Source organism: Ooceraea biroi, chromosome 4, assembly GCF_003672135.1.
Source record: "Ooceraea biroi isolate clonal line C1 chromosome 4, Obir_v5.4, whole genome shotgun sequence".
Classification (NCBI taxonomy): domain Eukaryota; kingdom Metazoa; phylum Arthropoda; class Insecta; order Hymenoptera; family Formicidae; genus Ooceraea; species Ooceraea biroi.
In genome coordinates this window covers 16,966,743-16,985,054 of record NC_039509.1, presented here as the reverse complement: position 1 = coordinate 16,985,054, position 18,312 = coordinate 16,966,743, and the positions used below count along the sequence as shown (strand labels likewise).

The 18,312-nt window shown below is 41.2% G+C and overlaps 3 protein-coding genes across 6 annotated transcripts; 1 reads left to right on the top strand and 2 right to left on the bottom strand.

Moving 5' to 3' along the window:
- The first annotated feature begins 605 nt into the window (after nucleotides 1-605).
- LOC105283514 (anosmin-1) lies at nucleotides 606-13,633 on the top strand. The gene is made up of 7 exons (XM_026969277.1): nucleotides 606-668; nucleotides 8,265-8,457; nucleotides 8,615-8,950; nucleotides 11,958-12,154; nucleotides 12,346-12,490; nucleotides 12,611-12,825; nucleotides 12,914-13,633. The coding sequence occupies exons 1-7, from the start codon at nucleotides 606-608 to the stop codon at nucleotides 13,139-13,141; spliced, it is 1,377 nt and encodes a 458-aa protein (XP_026825078.1). The 3' UTR covers nucleotides 13,142-13,633.
- LOC109611258 lies at nucleotides 10,670-11,729 on the bottom strand. Its single transcript, XM_020033065.1, has one exon. The coding sequence runs from the start codon at nucleotides 11,557-11,559 to the stop codon at nucleotides 10,711-10,713; it is 849 nt and encodes a 282-aa protein (XP_019888624.1). The 5' UTR covers nucleotides 11,560-11,729; the 3' UTR covers nucleotides 10,670-10,710.
- Nucleotides 13,634-13,738: 105 nt separating the features above from the next.
- LOC105283096 (odorant receptor 67a) lies at nucleotides 13,739-18,219 on the bottom strand. Of its 4 annotated transcripts, none has more exons than XM_026968950.1 (7): nucleotides 17,805-18,219; nucleotides 16,925-17,717; nucleotides 16,628-16,727; nucleotides 16,227-16,334; nucleotides 15,999-16,154; nucleotides 15,838-15,923; nucleotides 13,739-14,070 (listed from the first exon to the last, which is right to left on the bottom strand). In XM_026968950.1, the coding sequence occupies exons 2-6, from the start codon at nucleotides 17,692-17,694 to the stop codon at nucleotides 15,873-15,875; spliced, it is 1,185 nt and encodes a 394-aa protein (XP_026824751.1). In that variant the 5' UTR covers nucleotides 17,695-17,717; nucleotides 17,805-18,219; the 3' UTR covers nucleotides 13,739-14,070; nucleotides 15,838-15,872. The 4 variants fall into 4 exon arrangements, with proteins under 4 accessions (XP_026824751.1, XP_011343873.1, XP_011343880.1 ...); XM_011345571.3 differs by lacking the exon at nucleotides 13,739-14,070 and adding an exon at nucleotides 14,806-15,707; XM_011345578.3 differs by lacking the exon at nucleotides 13,739-14,070 and adding an exon at nucleotides 14,806-15,558.
- Nucleotides 18,220-18,312: the final 93 nt, after the last annotated feature.

The window sequence follows — 18,312 nt, the reverse complement described above, 5'->3', positions numbered from 1 at the left end:
ACCGTCTCCGCGTGCGTCTTTCGCTTCTCTCGTGACTCGCGGTCCCCGTCGTCGTATCATTCCGGTCTCCGCATTTACGTGAACGGCGAAAAAGCGGACACGATCGTTTTCTGCCTTCTTGTCGACAAGTCCTAATCGGAATTCCGAGGAGACGCGTGGGATCGGCGCAGTGCAGGTAGCGCATATCCCGCGATCGAGCGGGCCGCATGAATCGTGCTTTTGCTGAAATGGAGAAACAATCTCCGCTCGCTCATTCGTCCGGTGCACCGCGAGCAAAAAGAACAAATTCCTAAGACAAGCTAAATGGTGCTCGAAGTTAAACAAGCGAAGAGACATACGTTCATTGCGCTTCCTCGGAACCGCCGTCGTGGACAGTAATGCCGATAACAAGCGAGAAGAAATGCGAGCGTACTGGAGCGAGCTTGGTGCAACGTAGCGTTGATAATTAAATGATAGAGAGTAGGAGAGGGTTAAATGATAGAGAGTTGCCAAGGAGAGAAACGAAATCTTTCGTGTTCCAGTTGGCGCCATGAATAGATACAACTCGTTATAAATGGATAAATGTGCAAGAGTTTAAGATTTAAAGTACGGTGTCTGTATGCAGAATGGTGGGCATGGTGGTTGCTGATACCAGGCTGTTTGGCGTCGTGGACGCGATACGTCGAAGAGTACGACTCCATTAGGGTGGCCAGGTGCGACGCTCGATGCGGGGAGGATTATCCTGACGAGGTATGTGAGAGAACACGTTTCATATCTCTTCTATATCATCTGCTATATGATTAGCAATATTACTAATTGGATAACAATAGCAGCATTTTTAAGTAGAAAAAGATAAACACTGCTATCAAAAATATATTCTTAGCGTTCTCGCGTTCTTATCAGCCTTGGTTGTAAGATACATTGTACAATAGAGATTGACTTTTGCGCGTCAAAATATTTTCATATAAAATTATCAACATATATATAAGCATTTTCTTCCTTCTTTCCTTCTCCATGCTTTGTTCTCACTGAATACATGTACAAAGCATACAGCGAAGAACGTAACGTAACTTAACATACATCATGCGGCAGGCCACTGTAAGAACTAACATTTAAATCTAAAGGGATTAATGTCAGAGCGGAATATTGGCGTCGCGCAAACGGCCATTACGTCCGACAGGTTCCATCGCGGTTGGCGCTTATGGCATCGACCCGCACATCGCAATCAGCCGGAATAATCGGTTCGATTAATCAACCCGCTACATTGTACGCTGCGGCCGAGTGGAGATCGATTTTAATTTCGATAGCCGATTCGACACTCGATAGCGTCGCTAAATAAACTGGTTCCCCGCAACGCTTTGTCGCCTCCCGAGAGTCGCAGACGTCGATGATTCATCCGGGGCTTGTCCAGGTTTTGCGGGTCCCCGAGCGTGCTCCATCGCGTGTAATTAGTTATGCGAGCCCGAATGTCCCTGAGTCCGCGCCCACTTGAATCATCGTCACGCTCGACGATTTATGAAGTACTCTGTGCCACCAGTTCTGGGATCCGGCTCGACTGGGACCCGCAACGCTAACTTTGCCGGTTCGACAGCGGCGAACCGATGGTACCGTATTTGGGTCATCTGCATGACCATCGAGAAGCCGCCGTTCCCAAAAACGGACGTTTCTCCACAAGAGGAAAGTACGATTATTTAGCTGATCACGATGCACTATAAGCTTTCTCCTTGGTGTTACCTCCTCGGCTAGAGGCATTCGTGGCAGCAAGCACTCACAGATTGTTATGTCACTCATTATTCCTCTCGCGGTAATGTAAGATAGCTCGGTGGCATGATTCTTCGACAACTGTGGTCATACTTCCTCGCAACACCTGGGAACAGAAACATCTGCTGACTCCGGGACTGTCTGTCGCGTGTATCGCGTGTATAAGGTATTCCCACAAGATGCGGGCAGCGGGAGGGTTAAACATTTTAATTGGCATCGGGCGGACGATAACGCGCCACGAACACGAGCAATGACACCCATTGACTTACCAGTAACTTACTGGCGAGCCCATCACGCGGCGGTCGTTTTATTGCTGATATTTTTCGCCGGCGTGTATACACACGTCATTACAGCAAGCAGCCCCGAAATGATTCCGAGAGGGTCATCGTCGATACTCAAGAGCAGAGGGAGGAAGGGTGGACAAGGAGGAATGACGAAGAGATAGCCCCCGAGCTCTGACTGGCGGCCGGCAATAAAGTCCCGAAGTAATGGCCTATAAAAGGGTTGCGCGCGGCAACAAACTAAGCCCGGATGTGCGCCTATGGCGCACTAGAAACGTATCTTCCGACATTATCGAAAACAGGTTCTTATCCCGAAGCACCGACGATCAATCTTCCCGATGACACTCGGCCGCGCTCTCGCGCGCGCCTCCGCTCTTCAGGAACTCCGCGACCGCAACACCCAACCTGGAAGTCAGGAACTTTGTTCCCCTGGCTTCGGCCGCGGTGCCCTTAGTGACGAAATTAATTCCGACGCATCTCTCCCGCCTGCGAACGCTGATGGAAGTAACCTCGAATCTGCTGCTGTTGAAAAAGATTGAAGGTGGATCATTGAGTGGACGATCATCGTGCGGACGAACGTCGCGTACGACTAAAATCGACAAAGTGTACCGTGCAATATCAAACGATTCAGAAATGGTGTGAGTTCGCATATTAATGGAGACTTTTATGGGCGCTTGGACATTGTACAAGCAAGTCGAATTATGGATTCATCTTGTTGTCGTATTAAATCTCTTCATCTTTCAATTTTTCCACCCCGTGTCTCGACGCAGTTATTCATTGATAGAGTCAATAAAACTACTCTAATTGGCGAATTGACAGACTCAATCAGTTTGCTAGTAAAGTGTGCAGCAATCGATTAACCATTACTTTCTAGTCATTCTTAAGATAAACTGGAATTCTGCGAGTTCCACTCCGCGAGATTAGTACTTGTAATTTAGAAGCTTCTATCTTAGTTCGCGCCAGTTTGCACAATTCCGTTTCGCGACTTTTTATTTGCGTCAGTTTGCCATCGTACTATTCCCGATCGTGTGCGAGACGGATTCTTCCAACGAGTATTATAATTCTAGTCAGGATATTCTCCGTACATTTCACCGGAATCTATCGCGTTTTCATCTTCGCACGACCCGTTATGCAATGTTGCCGCATTCTTTTGATAGTGCACGCTATAATTAAGTGACGTAATCGTGGTCGTCGAACTTTACTAAGAATGTTTGCTCGGCAAATGCAAATTCCACGATATTAATCATGCGGCACCTTATCGAACGCTAATTACTGAATATCTAATAGTAAACGGGCAAGAATACAGAAGTGAAACAATTAGCATTCATCGTTGCCGTAATCAACATCTAACTTCGTTAGTGGTATCCTTCGATGCGGAATTCCGTTAGTAACTCTCGATGTGCTGCAAGGATGTAGAAGAAAATCAAGGGAGAAGCACGAAAGGATTATTACAATTAAAGTCATTAGCATAACCGTCATTGGTGAATTCCATTTTGGAAGCAATGTTTAACGATCAAGCCTTAACGAATTCCTCGATATCAAAGTGGCGGCGTTCTTTAGAGGTGTCTCTTCCTTTTTTTTCTTTTCTTTCGATGAGAAAAGATAAGCCTCTCTCTGCCGTTATAACAATTGGCTTCGTTAGCGCGATCGTTATATCATGGCAAACAACTTCACCGGGAATTCACTGTTCGCGAATGAAACGCAACTTCCACGGTATCGATCACGCGCGGCGGCCTTTCGATTGTTAATTATTGGTGCTGCCGCGTGGAAAAGAATAACTGAGAAGAAGAGCGGCGTAAGTGGAAGAAGAAAATGAAGAAGAAGAAGAAGAAGGACCGAGAAGAAAACGATGCTGGCGAATCGCCAATGGGCAATATAATTTTCTTAACGACGGCGATCGGCGGTCGGCCAATTCTCGCGATGAACTTCGATCCGAAGGCCGCCACGACCGTACCAATCTTAATGAATACTTTAACCGCGATCTTCGTGAAGTCTTTAATTGGGATATAGCCTACCGATGCAAGGATGAGAGAGAGAAAAAGATAGAAGAGGAATGGATGAAAAGGAGAGCGAGAGAAGGAAGGTGTTGCGGAGGAGAAGGTGGTGGAGAAGGAGGAAGCGGTGGAAGAGCAACGATCGGCGTGCATGATTTTTCAGTATTGCCGATCGACACTATCGCCGATCTTCGCAGCGGACTACATTAGTCTCCTGCCATACCCTAATCTTCGCGATCACTTCACGACGGCCGCGTGCTTCGATCTTCGCGAAGAAGCTCTCGAGTGGAACAGATCGATCCCTGTGCGCCTTCGGCGCGATCAACCAAGAGGGTGATACGGCAGGGAGGAGAGAAAAAGAGAGAAAGAGAGAAAGAGAGAGAGAGAGCGAGAAAGAGGAAAGGACCGAGAGCTGGTGAACTTCATTAGCCTCCTTGTATACTTTGATCCGCGCGATCGCTTCGGATATCACTCGACGATCTCAGCGTGCATCGGCAAAGTTAATTCTTCGACCGTGACGACGCTTCATCAGATCGCGCTCACTTCGCTCGGTTTCTTCTTTTCACGCTGCACATGTCTTGAGCGCGATTATCACTCGCGACTCGCGCATCACGGGGCTGTCGATCGACCTCCCTTATTTCTTCCTCTGACGCGTTTCGGGGAGAACGTGCAAGTGAAAATCGCGGCTGAATATTTCAATCTTCTCGATTCGTACTTTATATCGCAATTTATATTGCAATTTTACGGACTTTTTCTTATGTCGGTTCTTGCAAACAGGAATGTATAGAAGTTTACCTTACACGCGTATACATGCACGCGCAATTATAGATAATCGCACGAAAATCAATGACATGGCCAGATGACGTAATAGACTAACTATCGTTGTAACACCCAATGTTCCATTTCGTAAGAAACGGTATTTATTGCAGTAGTGGCTTGCATAGGTAGTTCTACTTCACCATTACTCTCTATATTATCTGACGTTGGCGGGTCATAGAGGCGCCACTTCGCTGGAGAATAGAATTCCAGTCAATGATAAATAGCATCTCCGAGTTAAACATCTCTGCGGTATTACAGAGATTTGTTTCCCTGCGTGACAACTTTCTCTCTAAAGTATCTGCACTGGTACGAACAAAACATGCGGGAATTAAATAAGATTATATAATGTATTCCCGATTTTTTGCATACAATTCTTTTTTCTTTAATCTACCTATGTTTCGCTTGATCGTTTTACAAAATATATGGTTTTTTAAAAGCGCAACTCGACGATAAATAACAATAAACTCCAGAAATGCAACACGTCGAGATGCGTAATATTCTTGTTTGACTTGTAACAAATCTCAACCAACTGACAGTGGAACGCGGAAGCTAACCCGCCGATTGCCATAGCGTGCTTCTGCATTTTTACGAAAAGTGTAATCGCGAGAGAGAGGGAGAAATACTACGTATTGCATACACGATGTATACATTGTCGTTGATCGGCAATATACTTTCTACATATTACTTTAAACATTATATTACATTGTGAGATTATAGGTTCTCGTTGTTTTTGATCCAATTAACAATTGTTAACAATTGACTGGTAAATGACATAGCTATAATTTGACAGCCTCTGAAATATTTTATTTATATTCAGCTTTCAAGATTTCTGTCGTACGATTCTAGATACATCCCTACGATCTTGAAGTTCCGATCTACTTTATGTAAAATTATTAGCGCAGATCGAGAGTTAATTCGGTACCGGATGAATCCCGGGGGAGGCTGTCGACCATAACTGGGGGTTTCTCGCGATAACACTGTACAATTTCGTTAACAATACCGACAGTTTCACGGTGAATCTTGTCAGAACCAATTTTACTAGTCAGCAACGATCAACGAACGATCGTGTTCGATGATGTTGCGCGATGCGATTGGATCCGCTCTGCTCGGTGCACTCGCTTCCCTCTAGTAAAAAGTAGGCCAATAAGTAAGCGAACCAGTTTCCCCGACCGTTCGAATGATATATGCCGCGGCTACAACTGCGTGACAGCGAGTGCCCGCAGTCGTCAGGTCCCAGGAATGCCCCTGGGCCTTCTTCGGGAAGTCCGCGATCCACCACTTCGCAAATCTTATCGGGGCCGCATCGGGCGGACTCTCGATCTTCCTCCATCCCCAACGTCGAGACTTAACGCCAAGCTGAAGGATGCAAGGTTGAAAGTGCGCCGACAAGGAAGACATCTCGAGTGGGAGAGCTCAGGTAGCTACCCGATGATGTCTCTCTTTTGTATATGATACTTGTTGAATGGTACTTTTTAACAACTTTTATTTCAACTCTTCGTTATTTTATTTCTTTATTCTTTACAGCGAGTTTCTCGCGGGCGGTGTCTGCTTTCTCACGCTCCCCGAGGATCCGATTACGTAAACGTTAACGAAGGGAGTCATCACACTTGATACGTCAAGTTGCCGAGCATTAAATGCCGAATCAGCCGCGAGATGTAACGTGCGTAACGGAGATCATCCTGTCATTTATGCGTTGCACATATCTGGCATGTATCTCGTCAAACAGATTGATATTCGATACTCGTAGCTCTCACGTCACACGCGTCCTCAAATGTGGCATGTAATCTTTAAAGTATCTTTAAAGTGCAAGCTCGTAACGACCAGCCGGATCAGCCAGCAAGTGCGTTCGTTTGTAGAATCGCAAGAGCAGCGCGTTTCGTCTAAAGAGACCCTTTTTATGGGCCATCGTAGTGACACGCACGTGTCGTTACACCACGGCGGCGATCATAAACCGACTGACATCCGGTGCCGGTCTACGAAGTTCATCCAAACGCTCGGCGCACGCTTCCGTCACGAGCGACGATCGCCGTTTTCGCGATGCGTGCGGCGATACGCGTATCCATCCGAGAGGGATCTATCGCGATTTGGAAATTTCGCGCACGGTATACTTATTTTAACAGGGCTTTGGAAACTCGTCCCGAGAGACCGCCATCAAACTTAACGACTCGTACTTTGCGAACGCGATGTTACGCTTGTAATCATACATCTTGCCGCGCGCCGTCGACACTTAACTCGCGTGTTGCATTTTTCGGTCGATTTCATCGGGCCGGCTTTCTCGCATCTACATTGTACGAAAATGATGATTGGATAAAAGCACAGCGATCTCTCTCTTTCTCTCTCTCGTTCTTTCTCCCGCTTAAGAACACGCATTAAGTTGAAATATATATGGAGGGGCGTCTTCGTCCTGACGATCGGGAATACGCCGCGGGGCCTTCTTAAAGGACCCGGTCCCACATTTCGCACCTGAACGGAATCGAGAAGCGGCAGTTTCGTAACTACATATGTAGCGAGAACTGGCTTCCACGAAAATTGCCAGAGAAGCTCTCAATCGGGGCTGGTCTCTCGATATCGGCACGGCGATTTGTAATATTTTTATCTTTTTTTTCTCTCCGCGCGATTGACTGCGTCTTTTTCGGCGTCGACAGGATTGAGTTGGATCTCGAATGAAGCAGATCGAGAGCAGTTCGATTAAGACGGAATGCGATCAAGTTCGAGTCGGCCTTAATAAACTCGCCCACTGGTAGAATGCAGAGAGTTGCCTGATGCATAGCAGTCCGAAGAAATATGAAAAAAATGATAAGAGTTTAACTTATTTTTATAAAAGACCATTTGCTACAAGACAGAAATGAAAAGTATATTTTTTTAGAAAATCTTGCAGAGTTTATAGTACGTTCCATTCTCGTAAGTACTCCAGCAAAAAGAAGACTATAACTGTTCTCCATTAAGTGAGTACAGCTTTTAAAGCCTTGCTAGAATGAGAACTCACGAGCGCAGCTTTTTCCGCATAGCAAGCGTTTTTACGGCGCGCTATCGGCTTTACGCTCGCAACTCGGATTATGTTTCCGGTGACGGAGATGACGAAGAAAATGTCGTTGCAGCGCTGCGCATGCTGCAAAAACTGGACCACTTATCGCTGCTACGCGTATCCGAGACGTACGCTAATTAATTAGATAAGCATCGTTAATAACTCTTCGTTCAGATTTTGATGTTTTCCGGATGTCGTTAAGTGCCCGTAGAAATATCCGTCACAATTTTTCAAGCATCGTCATTTAATGTCTTTTTACAATAAACTAAACAATTTATTTCAACATCGGTTTGACATTCAATCAATCGAAGATCGTTGTCGTTAAACACTAAAAGATATTAATCCTCGGAGCATGAGTACATCTTATAGCTCTTTCCTTGTCTACTTTGTCATTACGTGTCGCAGTGTGTGGAAAACTGCCTGGCGTCAAACTACACGAAACCCGGTTATTGCCCCGAGAGAATGTCCATGACGCCCTTTGAAGCCGCTTGCTTGGTCGCCTGCGTTGATGACTCTCGCTGCCCGGATTTGGCCAAGTGTTGCTCCCATGATTGCGGTGTCACGTGCATGCATCCTGTTGGTCTAGACGATCGAAACGGTAAGTATAGCGTTGTGTTACATGTCTTCTTCCTGGTGCTTATTTTCTCACGCGTGATGAGGAAATTTGATGTAATCAATAAAGCGCATCTGCATGATAAATCGAATTTATCTGCTTGATTCTCGAATGGTTCTGCTTGTTTCCCGATTTTAATTAGATCTACCAGCCGTGCCGGAGAATCTGCAGATACGACAGCAAGCGAGCAACCTGGTGCTTCTGACGTGGCGCAACGGCAGATCGAGTGCCAGTAACGCGTCTGCCAACAATGACGGCGGGGATGTTCGATATCTCGTGGAGGAGCGTCATTTGGTCGGTCCTAGGTATCTGGAATCAAGGCTAGGTTCCTGGACCGTGTGCCACGTGTCAACGAAGCCGCATGCGACCCTCCGAGGCCGACTGAAGACGGGTCACTGGTATCAGTTTCGTGTGGCAGCCGTCAATGCAAACGGATCGCGCGGGTATTCGCAACCCTCTAGGCCCTTCAAAACTAAAGGTGAGTGCGTTCGAGAACGAGGATACATTCGACAAACATTATGAAAATTGTTCAGATTAAAAAAACGCCGTAATTTGTCGGAATTTTTATTTTCTCTAATAACTGCCTCAATTACATCTACGTGTATAATAACACACCATTAATCGTTAATGTGGATTACATTATCACCCATAACAGTTCTTCTTTCTACAACAAAAATGACATGAATATTAAAAAAAAATTGATGTTATTTTCACTAAACTTATTAGTTCTTATTTTTTACTTCAAACAAGTATAATTACCGTGTTTAAATCTGTGATGTACAGATGTTTGTTTTTCATCGCTTATTATTTTTTCAAGTAGATCTTATTTTTAAGAATAAGACAGCAAACGCGTATGCTTGTTTGAATATCTGAAAAAGTATTCCTTATTTCGTGAGAAACTTCTTAAGAGGTATAATTAATTATAATACAAAGAGAGAATATAGAAAGTCTCACCATCAGAAACGAAGGTAACGCGAGATTGAAATTCCCAACCTTGGCGAGTTTACATTCCAGCTTATTGGCCGTTATCATTAATAAAAATGTACGCTTGATTGACAGCCTACACCGAAACCAGTCTTCGTGAAACGCTTTGTCCGTTAATTCCTTACTCTAAATTGACACAGGGGAGAACAACAATAATTTAAGGATATTATGGTAAGCTAGTTATTATGGTTGATTGTCCAAACTTGTGGAGCAACTCGTCTCACGCGAGGCCGATGCGCGTAACATTGTGCCAAAGGAAATTTACCTGCGAGTTCGTGTTTGAGAACTGTTTGTTTGTTGACTCGGAATTCGGGCCATTAACCCGCAGCGAAAAGTTCCAGGGCTGCGTTAATCGCTTGCGCAAATCGCTACGGTAAGTATTGCTTAATATTGACCTTTCGCATGCAAATTAAACTTTGCGGAGCGAAGGCCAACGCGAGAACAAACACGCCACAGAAAAGTCGCGAGAGCGATTATACCAGCAAAAAACGTGATGGCGGTATAAAGTGAGTTTGGAATTAATTTAATTATTATAAAGTGATGCAAATATATCACAATATCAATTATTCTCTAAGCCAGCTTTAAACGTTATCATTAATTTCCACATAAATTTTCCAGCTGCGTCGCGATCGCGGCAAACGGGTTCGTTCCGTGGAAAAGAAACGACAATTAGTATGATGAACGGTTTGCGCAAAACCGGATTAAGTACTCCAATCGTGCTTTAAACAAAAAAAGAATCGACCGGAAATCACATCCGCGCGTTTATCATTCCGCAATTAGTCAAACTGGGACGCGCGCAATTCATTACTTTATCCATCAGTTATTTATTTCATGATTCTCATCCTTATGCAAGACTTACCGCATTTAGTAACTCCTGCACGCAGAAACACACCATACAAAATTCCACTATCGAACTGAACAAGTACAAGAGAACCATTACATATTCGTAAAGTGGCCTTGATATCGTCTAGAAACAATTTTTCACATAGTCTAACTCAAGTGTCGTTTTAATGTTAAGACGTGCAGCTACTTGTTACTTACGTCCAGCGCCATCACACCGATACAACAATACCGAAGGATGTTGCATATGTACGTTACACTGACGTGAAAAGACAACAATTCTTTCAGTATGAAACTCATTCTGAAATAATATGAAAAAGAGAAACATAAAAAAATCTTCATATATACAAAATGCTATACAGTACGACATTATATAGTTAAGAACTTGTATCGTAATTAAATAATTAATACAATTCACATTCTCGTATGTTGTTTAGATACTGACTGTGTTACACCGTTATGACGCAGGCACAACGCTCTTATTTCTCTCTTCATCCGTTGATCAATTTCGTGCTGATGTTTATTCTCAGCTTTGTAGTCATTTTCTGACATTCCGTTTTGAAACATCTCTGCGAGTTTGAGCGCAATGTACTGGTACTGTGCCGTCATCAGCTGCACCATGTGCACCACGTAAGAGTCCAAAGAGAGTTTCTTCGTGAGAAGGTATACATCGGCGAATAGAGTCAACATGATTCCCAGCACGAACGTCATGGCCGAGAATGGTTGCTTGCTGATGGCGTTCGGTATCTTGTAATCCACATAACTGAAGAAACTCTTCTTGCCAATTTCACCGAGCGGCAGGAGGATCCATATCGTCATGGTCAGCTGGCCGATTAGCAAATAGAACTTGATGGGAGTCTGCATCTGCCGTACAACCTTCATCACAATGCGTTTCATGATTTTGTCCCGAGTGCGCAGCGAGTCGTTCATCCCACGGATGAACTGCATTATCAAGCCTCTTTTTACGTGAATTCGCGTAATCAGGGAAAAGACCTCTACGTTGAACAGCATGACGGTCATGCCGTTGTTTATATTCTTCTCCTTCGGCACCATCGCGCATCCGCTGAAGAATGCGATGCACTCGACTGTCATGAGCAACCACACAGCGATGCTGTATATCCTCCAGCCGATCGTGAAACCGTTCGCTGTCATTGGGAACAGATTACCTGAGATCAGGTTCAACTGCCTATTCATCGAATTCACGTTCTCAAAGTCCATGATCTCGGCGTTGCTCTTTTCAGAGCGCTTTGTCCAACGCACCATGTTGTCAACGATTGCACATCTGAAAGCTGCTCACTCGATCCTCGAGGTTTGATTCACATGAAACAAATGTGCGTTATTTTACTGAAATTTGCGATTATTGATTGTTCAATTCTCGTATATGTTCTTTTGAAAAGGCCATCAAGAAGGGGAGTTTAACTACACGCTTAATGGCCAAAGTTGTTGTTGACACAAGCGACTTTTGAGACAAATAGCTGCTTTTACAAATAGTCTTAACTTACTCGTATTAAATATGTTTATTTATCTATCCTTTGCTGTCGATGTAGCAACATGACACATTTTCTTACCGTGATATAAAAGTTGCTCCTAGTCACCGATCTTCGAAGATTTGAGATTCCCTTTAAATTGTACGTTGTTACACTTTATCTCAATTGTTGCAGAGCCACGAAATCCGAAGGAGCCACAGAACTTGACGTTGTCTAATGCGCGCCTCGTCGGCGGAAAGCTGCGAATTAATTTGCGGTGGGTGAAACCAGCGTCGGATGTGCCGATCTCGTTCTACAAAGTATTCTGGAGTAGACTCATCTACGGACCTGCAAACGACTCTATCCTCGTGTATCACAAAACGGTTCTTAAGGTAAGTGTTTCTCACCGTTGTTGGATTTTCTGGAAAAACTTGATGAGATTCATATCAGACTACATATTTCGAGGATGTAATTTAAATCATTTGAGCATTATTAATTCGATAATTTGGTTGCTAGGACTTGAAATTCTACCAATGCATTTATGTTTTCACATAGTCAACTATTTCCACACGTGCTTTTCCAGGACAAGACGTGTTACGAGCTGAAGAACCTGGAACTCAAGTGCCAGTACTTTCTGCAGGTGCAGGCGGTAGCGGTTTACGGTGGTCGGCGTCTGACGTCGCGCAAGGCATCCAAGGTCTTCAACAGTACCGATTACATGGCGTACGGTAAGATACCAGAGATTACTCTCATCCTCGGCGAATAGCTCATCATTCCTTCCCTTGGTCTCCCTTCTAAGTCCAGTTGTAGTCGGGATAACCAACGAAAGAAGTGACCTTTCATTGAAGCCGACGTCGGGAGACGTTCTCGCAGATGCGAGCGTACCCAGGCCGGTCTTCACGTGCGTCGCATGAACTGTCATTGCGGGGATGTCAAGGCACGTCTGGTTTGGCCGGCAAGCAGTGACTCCAGCATGTACAATGTCACCTGGCGAGAGGAAACCTGCATGCGCGAAAAAGGTCCAGGACGTCGGCGGAAATCCGCCGCCTGGAAGGTGGTGCAGGTACAGTATCAGACCGTCATCACCTCAAGTATTGTATTATATAGTTTCATTGAGCATTCCTCCCCTCAGATGAAATTTAATTTCTCAGACGTCGCACTACGACCTGCGGCAGCTACGAAACGACTGCACGTACAGCGCAAATGTGCGAAACATGCGAAAGAGCGACAATGACGACCACGGCATCAGCATAGAGTTCTTCGCGACCGGATGTCGAGACGATCAGAAATGGCGGAAGCACCCGCGACGAAAGACCATGCGATGTAAGACGACATCGTCGAGGTCCAAGAGACACTTTTCCGATCTGGTTGTAATATAACTTTATCCGCACAATGAAGAATGTCAAGCAGAAGAGTAAAGTATAATATCTATATAATTCATTAAAAAGTGGCATCACGTTCGATATCGCAGAATATTCCTAATGCCATGGACATCATTCCATTGGAAGATTGCCGATCGACACAATCATATTTCTTACTTTTCATCCCGATGCTAAATAAGATGTTAATTTTTTTTCTTTACAAAGAACGAATTTTAATAAGGAAGTAAAAGTATAATAGATTGATAATGTTACTTGTACGCTTTGATAATACACAAATCTGAATTTACGTAGATTAAGTCTGTACGAATAAGTTATTTTTTTATGAAGTCAAGTTTATTGACACATGTCTTACTTGTTCGACTTCTGCAGAGCAAACTGACGATATTTATTCTTTACTTAAGAATATGGTGTAACTGATTTTATGTAGTGAATTATATTTTTATGAGCTATAAAGTGATTTTTATAAAAATCTGTTTATGTTACTTGGCATTCGCTATCACAAGAAAAGATATCTTCAAACTTGTATATGTTTTTTATTCAAGGTGTAAGTGTAAGTGTAAGGAATGAATGCTGCTATAAATGTCACACTTTATCTTGTCATAAATAGAATTTTTATTTCTCTCTTTACTTTTCTAAAATCTATATATATCTATATACTAGTAATTTACTTACATTTTGATGCATATGCTAAATCTACATTAAGTATTTTAATTAGTTCTTAACAGCAGTATCGAATACGATTGATTCAAGATCTAAGACATTATTCAGAAATTCCGATGGAATTATAAATACTTTAAGATGCAAATGCAATATTAAATATGCGAAAAGGACGAGTCGTCGGCGGTCATCGTTAGCAGATTGCCTGAGATCATGTTCATCCAAACATTTAGAGAATTCACGTTTTGGAAGTCCATACTTTTGTTTTTCTGGTAAACGAAAATCCTTTTGTGAAATTTAACTCATAAAGCTATATAGAGTTATTTATTGATTATAGGCGAAATGAAAAGACTTGTACAGGTGCCTTCGACCACGCGACACCGAAAATATATTTATTTATGAGCCGGTTTGCACTAATTTCGCAGTTCGTATCACTCAGCAACTGTTAGAGGAAATAAGAAACTATGCAGGTTTGCACAGAATATCGTATGTATTGAATTAATGAACAAAGATAAAGACAAACTTGCTATAACCAGATCCGTTCAATGGATTGCACGCACGTTTCCACAATCAGATTCTCAAGTTTACAAACAAAATTCACCTAATTGGCCTCTACCCTCCCTGAAATCGCATAATCGATAGGAAAAAATCAATCATGAAAGAACAAGTTTTGCGTAGTGCTGCATGGCCATAGATGGCACGTTTCGATTAACAACAATATAAAAGTCCTAAGACGGTAGAATTCTTTTAGAATATTTTCAAATAACATAAAAAAATCATACAGGAACGCTAACGCCAAAGCCAAGCGTTCTACGAAATCGAGATCTTTCAAAATTTCTTAATAAGATTAAATAAAATTTAAGAAATTTATGTTTGTGTTTGTGCGATTTTATAACAAATTGTTTGTAATTTGATATTTTTGTTTTAGATTTGTAATATCAATACATACAGATTTAATTCTGCTTCTGCTTCTTAACATCTTATTTCAAGACACATTTTGATAAGTAATTAGGAAAAGCTTTATTAATTATTATTACTTTATGACACGTGTTTAGTGCAAAAGAACATATAGACTTTTACATGTCTATATTTACCTTTGTTTCAAATTTCTATCATGTCATATATGCTTATGCTACACGTATAATACGCAGTGTTTTTTTTAGAATTAAAAGTATTCCTTTTGAGTTTGCGTTTCTCTCTCCATTACTAAATATATTATTCGATGATGAACAATACTCTACTTTTATGATCTATTTTTATGATGAACAATACTCCACATTTATTGCATTCGCTGTTATAATTTTTATGTGACTATATCACAAAGTATCATTGGCAACGTCGGATTTCTCGGTATGTAATAATGAAAAGAAATTGTAGGGAAATGAAAATCGTAAATAAAGATCACAACGTTTCTTTGAAAGACCTTATTCGATCATGTAGCGGAATGAATACGATATGATACGTTTTTGATATCTCTTGTAATTAGCATTGAACTGTGTAGCAGTCATTTTCTTATAGTGTCGCCGACTGTTGCATTACCGCAATGTCCAGAGAAGTCATAGTCGGATGTTATACTTGCTGTGTTTAACATCGATAAAAAACTGTGAATCCTGCGGTAGATTACACGATGCTCGGAATACACGTATTATGTTTTATAAATTATTATGCGGCAGCTTCATATTATGCGTTCATGGATCAAAGATCGATTATTTTAGGGTGAGCTTTTATCTTGCAATTCCCTCTTTCTGTGTTAATTGCTATTTAAAATATAAGATATAATAGAATATACGCTACAAGATTTCTTGCATTGCCATAAACGGACAGAATTTTTATATTTTACTCTGTTCTACCACACAGTAAAATCTACATATTATACTAGTATGTTTTTCATTTTGATTTGATCTAACTGTAATTAAATTCGAATTGCATTATTTAATATTGTCATGTCTGTGTATCTTAATTAAAAATTGAAACTGAAACAAAGTCACTAATTTTGCAAAAACTAAGATTTTTCAAAATTTTATATTAATACTAACTCCTTGTGTCTGAAACGTGCACAGCATTGTCCTTCTCAAGTAGTTTTCGAAAGTAAAATAGCGATAGAATACGATGAATTTAAAATCTAAAAAAAAATGTTATCTGTAGATATCAATAAAGTTATAACGCGTTAACTACACCAAAATAGATCAATACTTACTTGCATAAATGAGGACAAAGAGAGATTAAGATTGTCGAATGTTGATAGTTTGCAATCTAAGTTATTAGCCATTATAAGTATCACAAACATATGTTTTATCGATTTTCCATATCGATACCATTCTTCATGAAATGCTTTATCCGTTATTTCGATACCCTAGATTACACGTATATTTTTATTATTAATTGCAAATAGATTTAGTTTAAGAAAAAATATATTGCAATTTACAGCATCTAATAACTGCTGCACACAAGAACACAATATGTACAGTTGCACTATTGCGCCGGACGCGTATATGATGATCATTGATGTTTCCAGCAAAGTTGTCGATGATATCTGTAGTTTTACATTATGATAGATTATGTAATAGAATAATTATACAGGGTGTCTGACATAAGGCGAAAAACCTCTCGCCCACAGGTAGGACCTCGTCAAACTGAATTAAAAAGTCCTGTACCATTTTGCAAACAACCACGTAAAATTTCGAGTAATTAAGTAAAGAAAGTTCGCTAATTCAGCGGAGGCGATAACAGCGAGTATCGGATTACAGGGGCAGACGAGACCACGCGTGGACAATAATTTCTATATTAGCAAACATTTTCCTCTCTAAAGAGTGGGAAATTACTTACTGATAATATCATAACACCAATAAAGCAGAACCGAAAAACACTATTCACATATATCAGACTTAAGTTTAAAGACAGAAGAGTTTTTAGCAATAATATTATCCTGAAACAAGATGTTTGCACGACATTATATTATAGATAAAATAATAACATTGCAGTCTAGCACTTAAATTTGAACCGCGGGAAAAAATCTTTTTAATTATGCCACAAAATTTTAAACATAACTTGCTTACGATTTCATAAAAGTCTATTACAAGTTTATCATTTTCAGCGATTGTTTAGCAAATTTTGTAATCTTACTGAAGGGTTAAATTGTGATGCTGACATAACGATTTAATCTCCTTTTCCGTGTAACAATCAACGTTAGAATAACGCTCTTTAGGACCATTGTTGTGTATTCCATCTTGAAATATCATCGAGAGCTTGGACGCGATGTATTTGTATTGTGCCGTTACCAGCAGTATCATATGTATCATATAGCTGTCCACGCTGACCTTCTTCGTGAAGGTATACATGCTACTGACCATTAGGATGAGGGTTCCCAGGACAAAGATGCTTATGGAGAATGGTTCCTCCGCGTAGAAAACTGGCATTCTGTAATCTACATAAAAAAAATAATTTCTCTCCAAAATTACTACAAACGGTGCGCTACACCACACTATTATAGATACAACGCCTGCCATCCAATAAAACTTCAGGGGAATCTTCATCGATTTCAAGAGCGCAATTACGATGTCCTTTATCATCTCGTTTTTCAAGCATAAAATCTCGTTCATTTTCTTGATCAACTGTAATACCAGTCGCTTCCGTGCGTGAATCTGCATGACCATAAAGATCACCTCTACGGTGATTACCAAAGCGACCGAGCCGTCTTTTAAAGCTTTCTCCCTCGGGACTAAAGTGCATCCGTAGATTAGGACACTTGTGTGAACTGCTGTGAGCAACCATACGAAAACGCTGTGTATTTTCCAGAATGTAGAAAACACCGTGCCATCAGCAGTCATCGGTAAGAGATTGCCTGAGATCAGATTTAATCGAACGTTCAGAGGATTTACGCTTTGGAAATCCATGTATTCGAAGTGAATAGGCAGTTCTGTCATAAATTTAAAAGTTTAAAAAGACATAGTTAAAGATAATATTTAAGAAAATGATTGAAAAGTGGGATAAAAATTGAACTTACTTTATTAATTTGTAATTTATGTGTGCGCTTTTTCTCTTAGATATTAGTTAATCCTGAGACTGGATTAGTTATCTGTAATTACTGCAATAATTTATCGTTAATCGTTAAAGAACTTTGATAAATCGTATAATTATCTTGATTTAAATGCATATCTTTTTAAATTAAAATTTAATCAATTATTAAACGACATATATTTTTTATTTCAGGAACAATAACTTTTTCTGCGACAGATATGAGAGAAGTGCCACGATTCTTTCTCACGGTTCTTCTCATTCACTTCCGTTTCACATATTTGTCTTCAAATATGCTTGTTCTTGTTCAGCGGATGTATGTATATCACGATTAAAATGACGTTTTATGTCTTCAAAGGCTTTATTATATTCTTTTTCCATTACACTCGACTTATAAACCTTCTTATTCTCTTTATAAATAAAATATGTCATGCCGTCGTACATCAACCGGCAATGTCGAATTATCTTTGTCGTTTTTACCACTTGTCTCACAACTT

Bases quoted from the DNA above. Each gene is read 5' to 3' on its own strand.
- LOC105283514 (XM_026969277.1), top strand. From the start codon at position 606: ATGGTGGGCATGGTGGTTGCTGATACCAGGCTGTTTGGCGTCGTGGAC. The intron at 669-8,264 runs GTACGACTCCAT...TACGTGTCGCAG, and splicing joins TGGACGCGATACGTCGAAGA to TGTGTGGAAAACTGCCTGGC. The intron at 8,951-11,957 runs GTGAGTGCGTTC...CAATTGTTGCAG, and splicing joins TAGGCCCTTCAAAACTAAAG to AGCCACGAAATCCGAAGGAG.
- LOC109611258 (XM_020033065.1), bottom strand. From the start codon at position 11,559: ATGGTGCGTTGGACAAAGCGCTCTGAAAAGAGCAACGCCGAGATCATG.
- LOC105283096 (XM_026968950.1), bottom strand. From the start codon at position 17,694: ATGGATTTCCAAAGCGTAAATCCTCTGAACGTTCGATTAAATCTGATC. The intron at 16,335-16,627 runs GTAAGTAATTTC...GTAAAACTACAG, and splicing joins TTGGTGTTATGATATTATCA to ATATCATCGACAACTTTGCT. The intron at 16,155-16,226 runs GTAAATTGCAAT...CGTGTAATCTAG, and splicing joins TGCAGCAGTTATTAGATGCT to GGTATCGAAATAACGGATAA.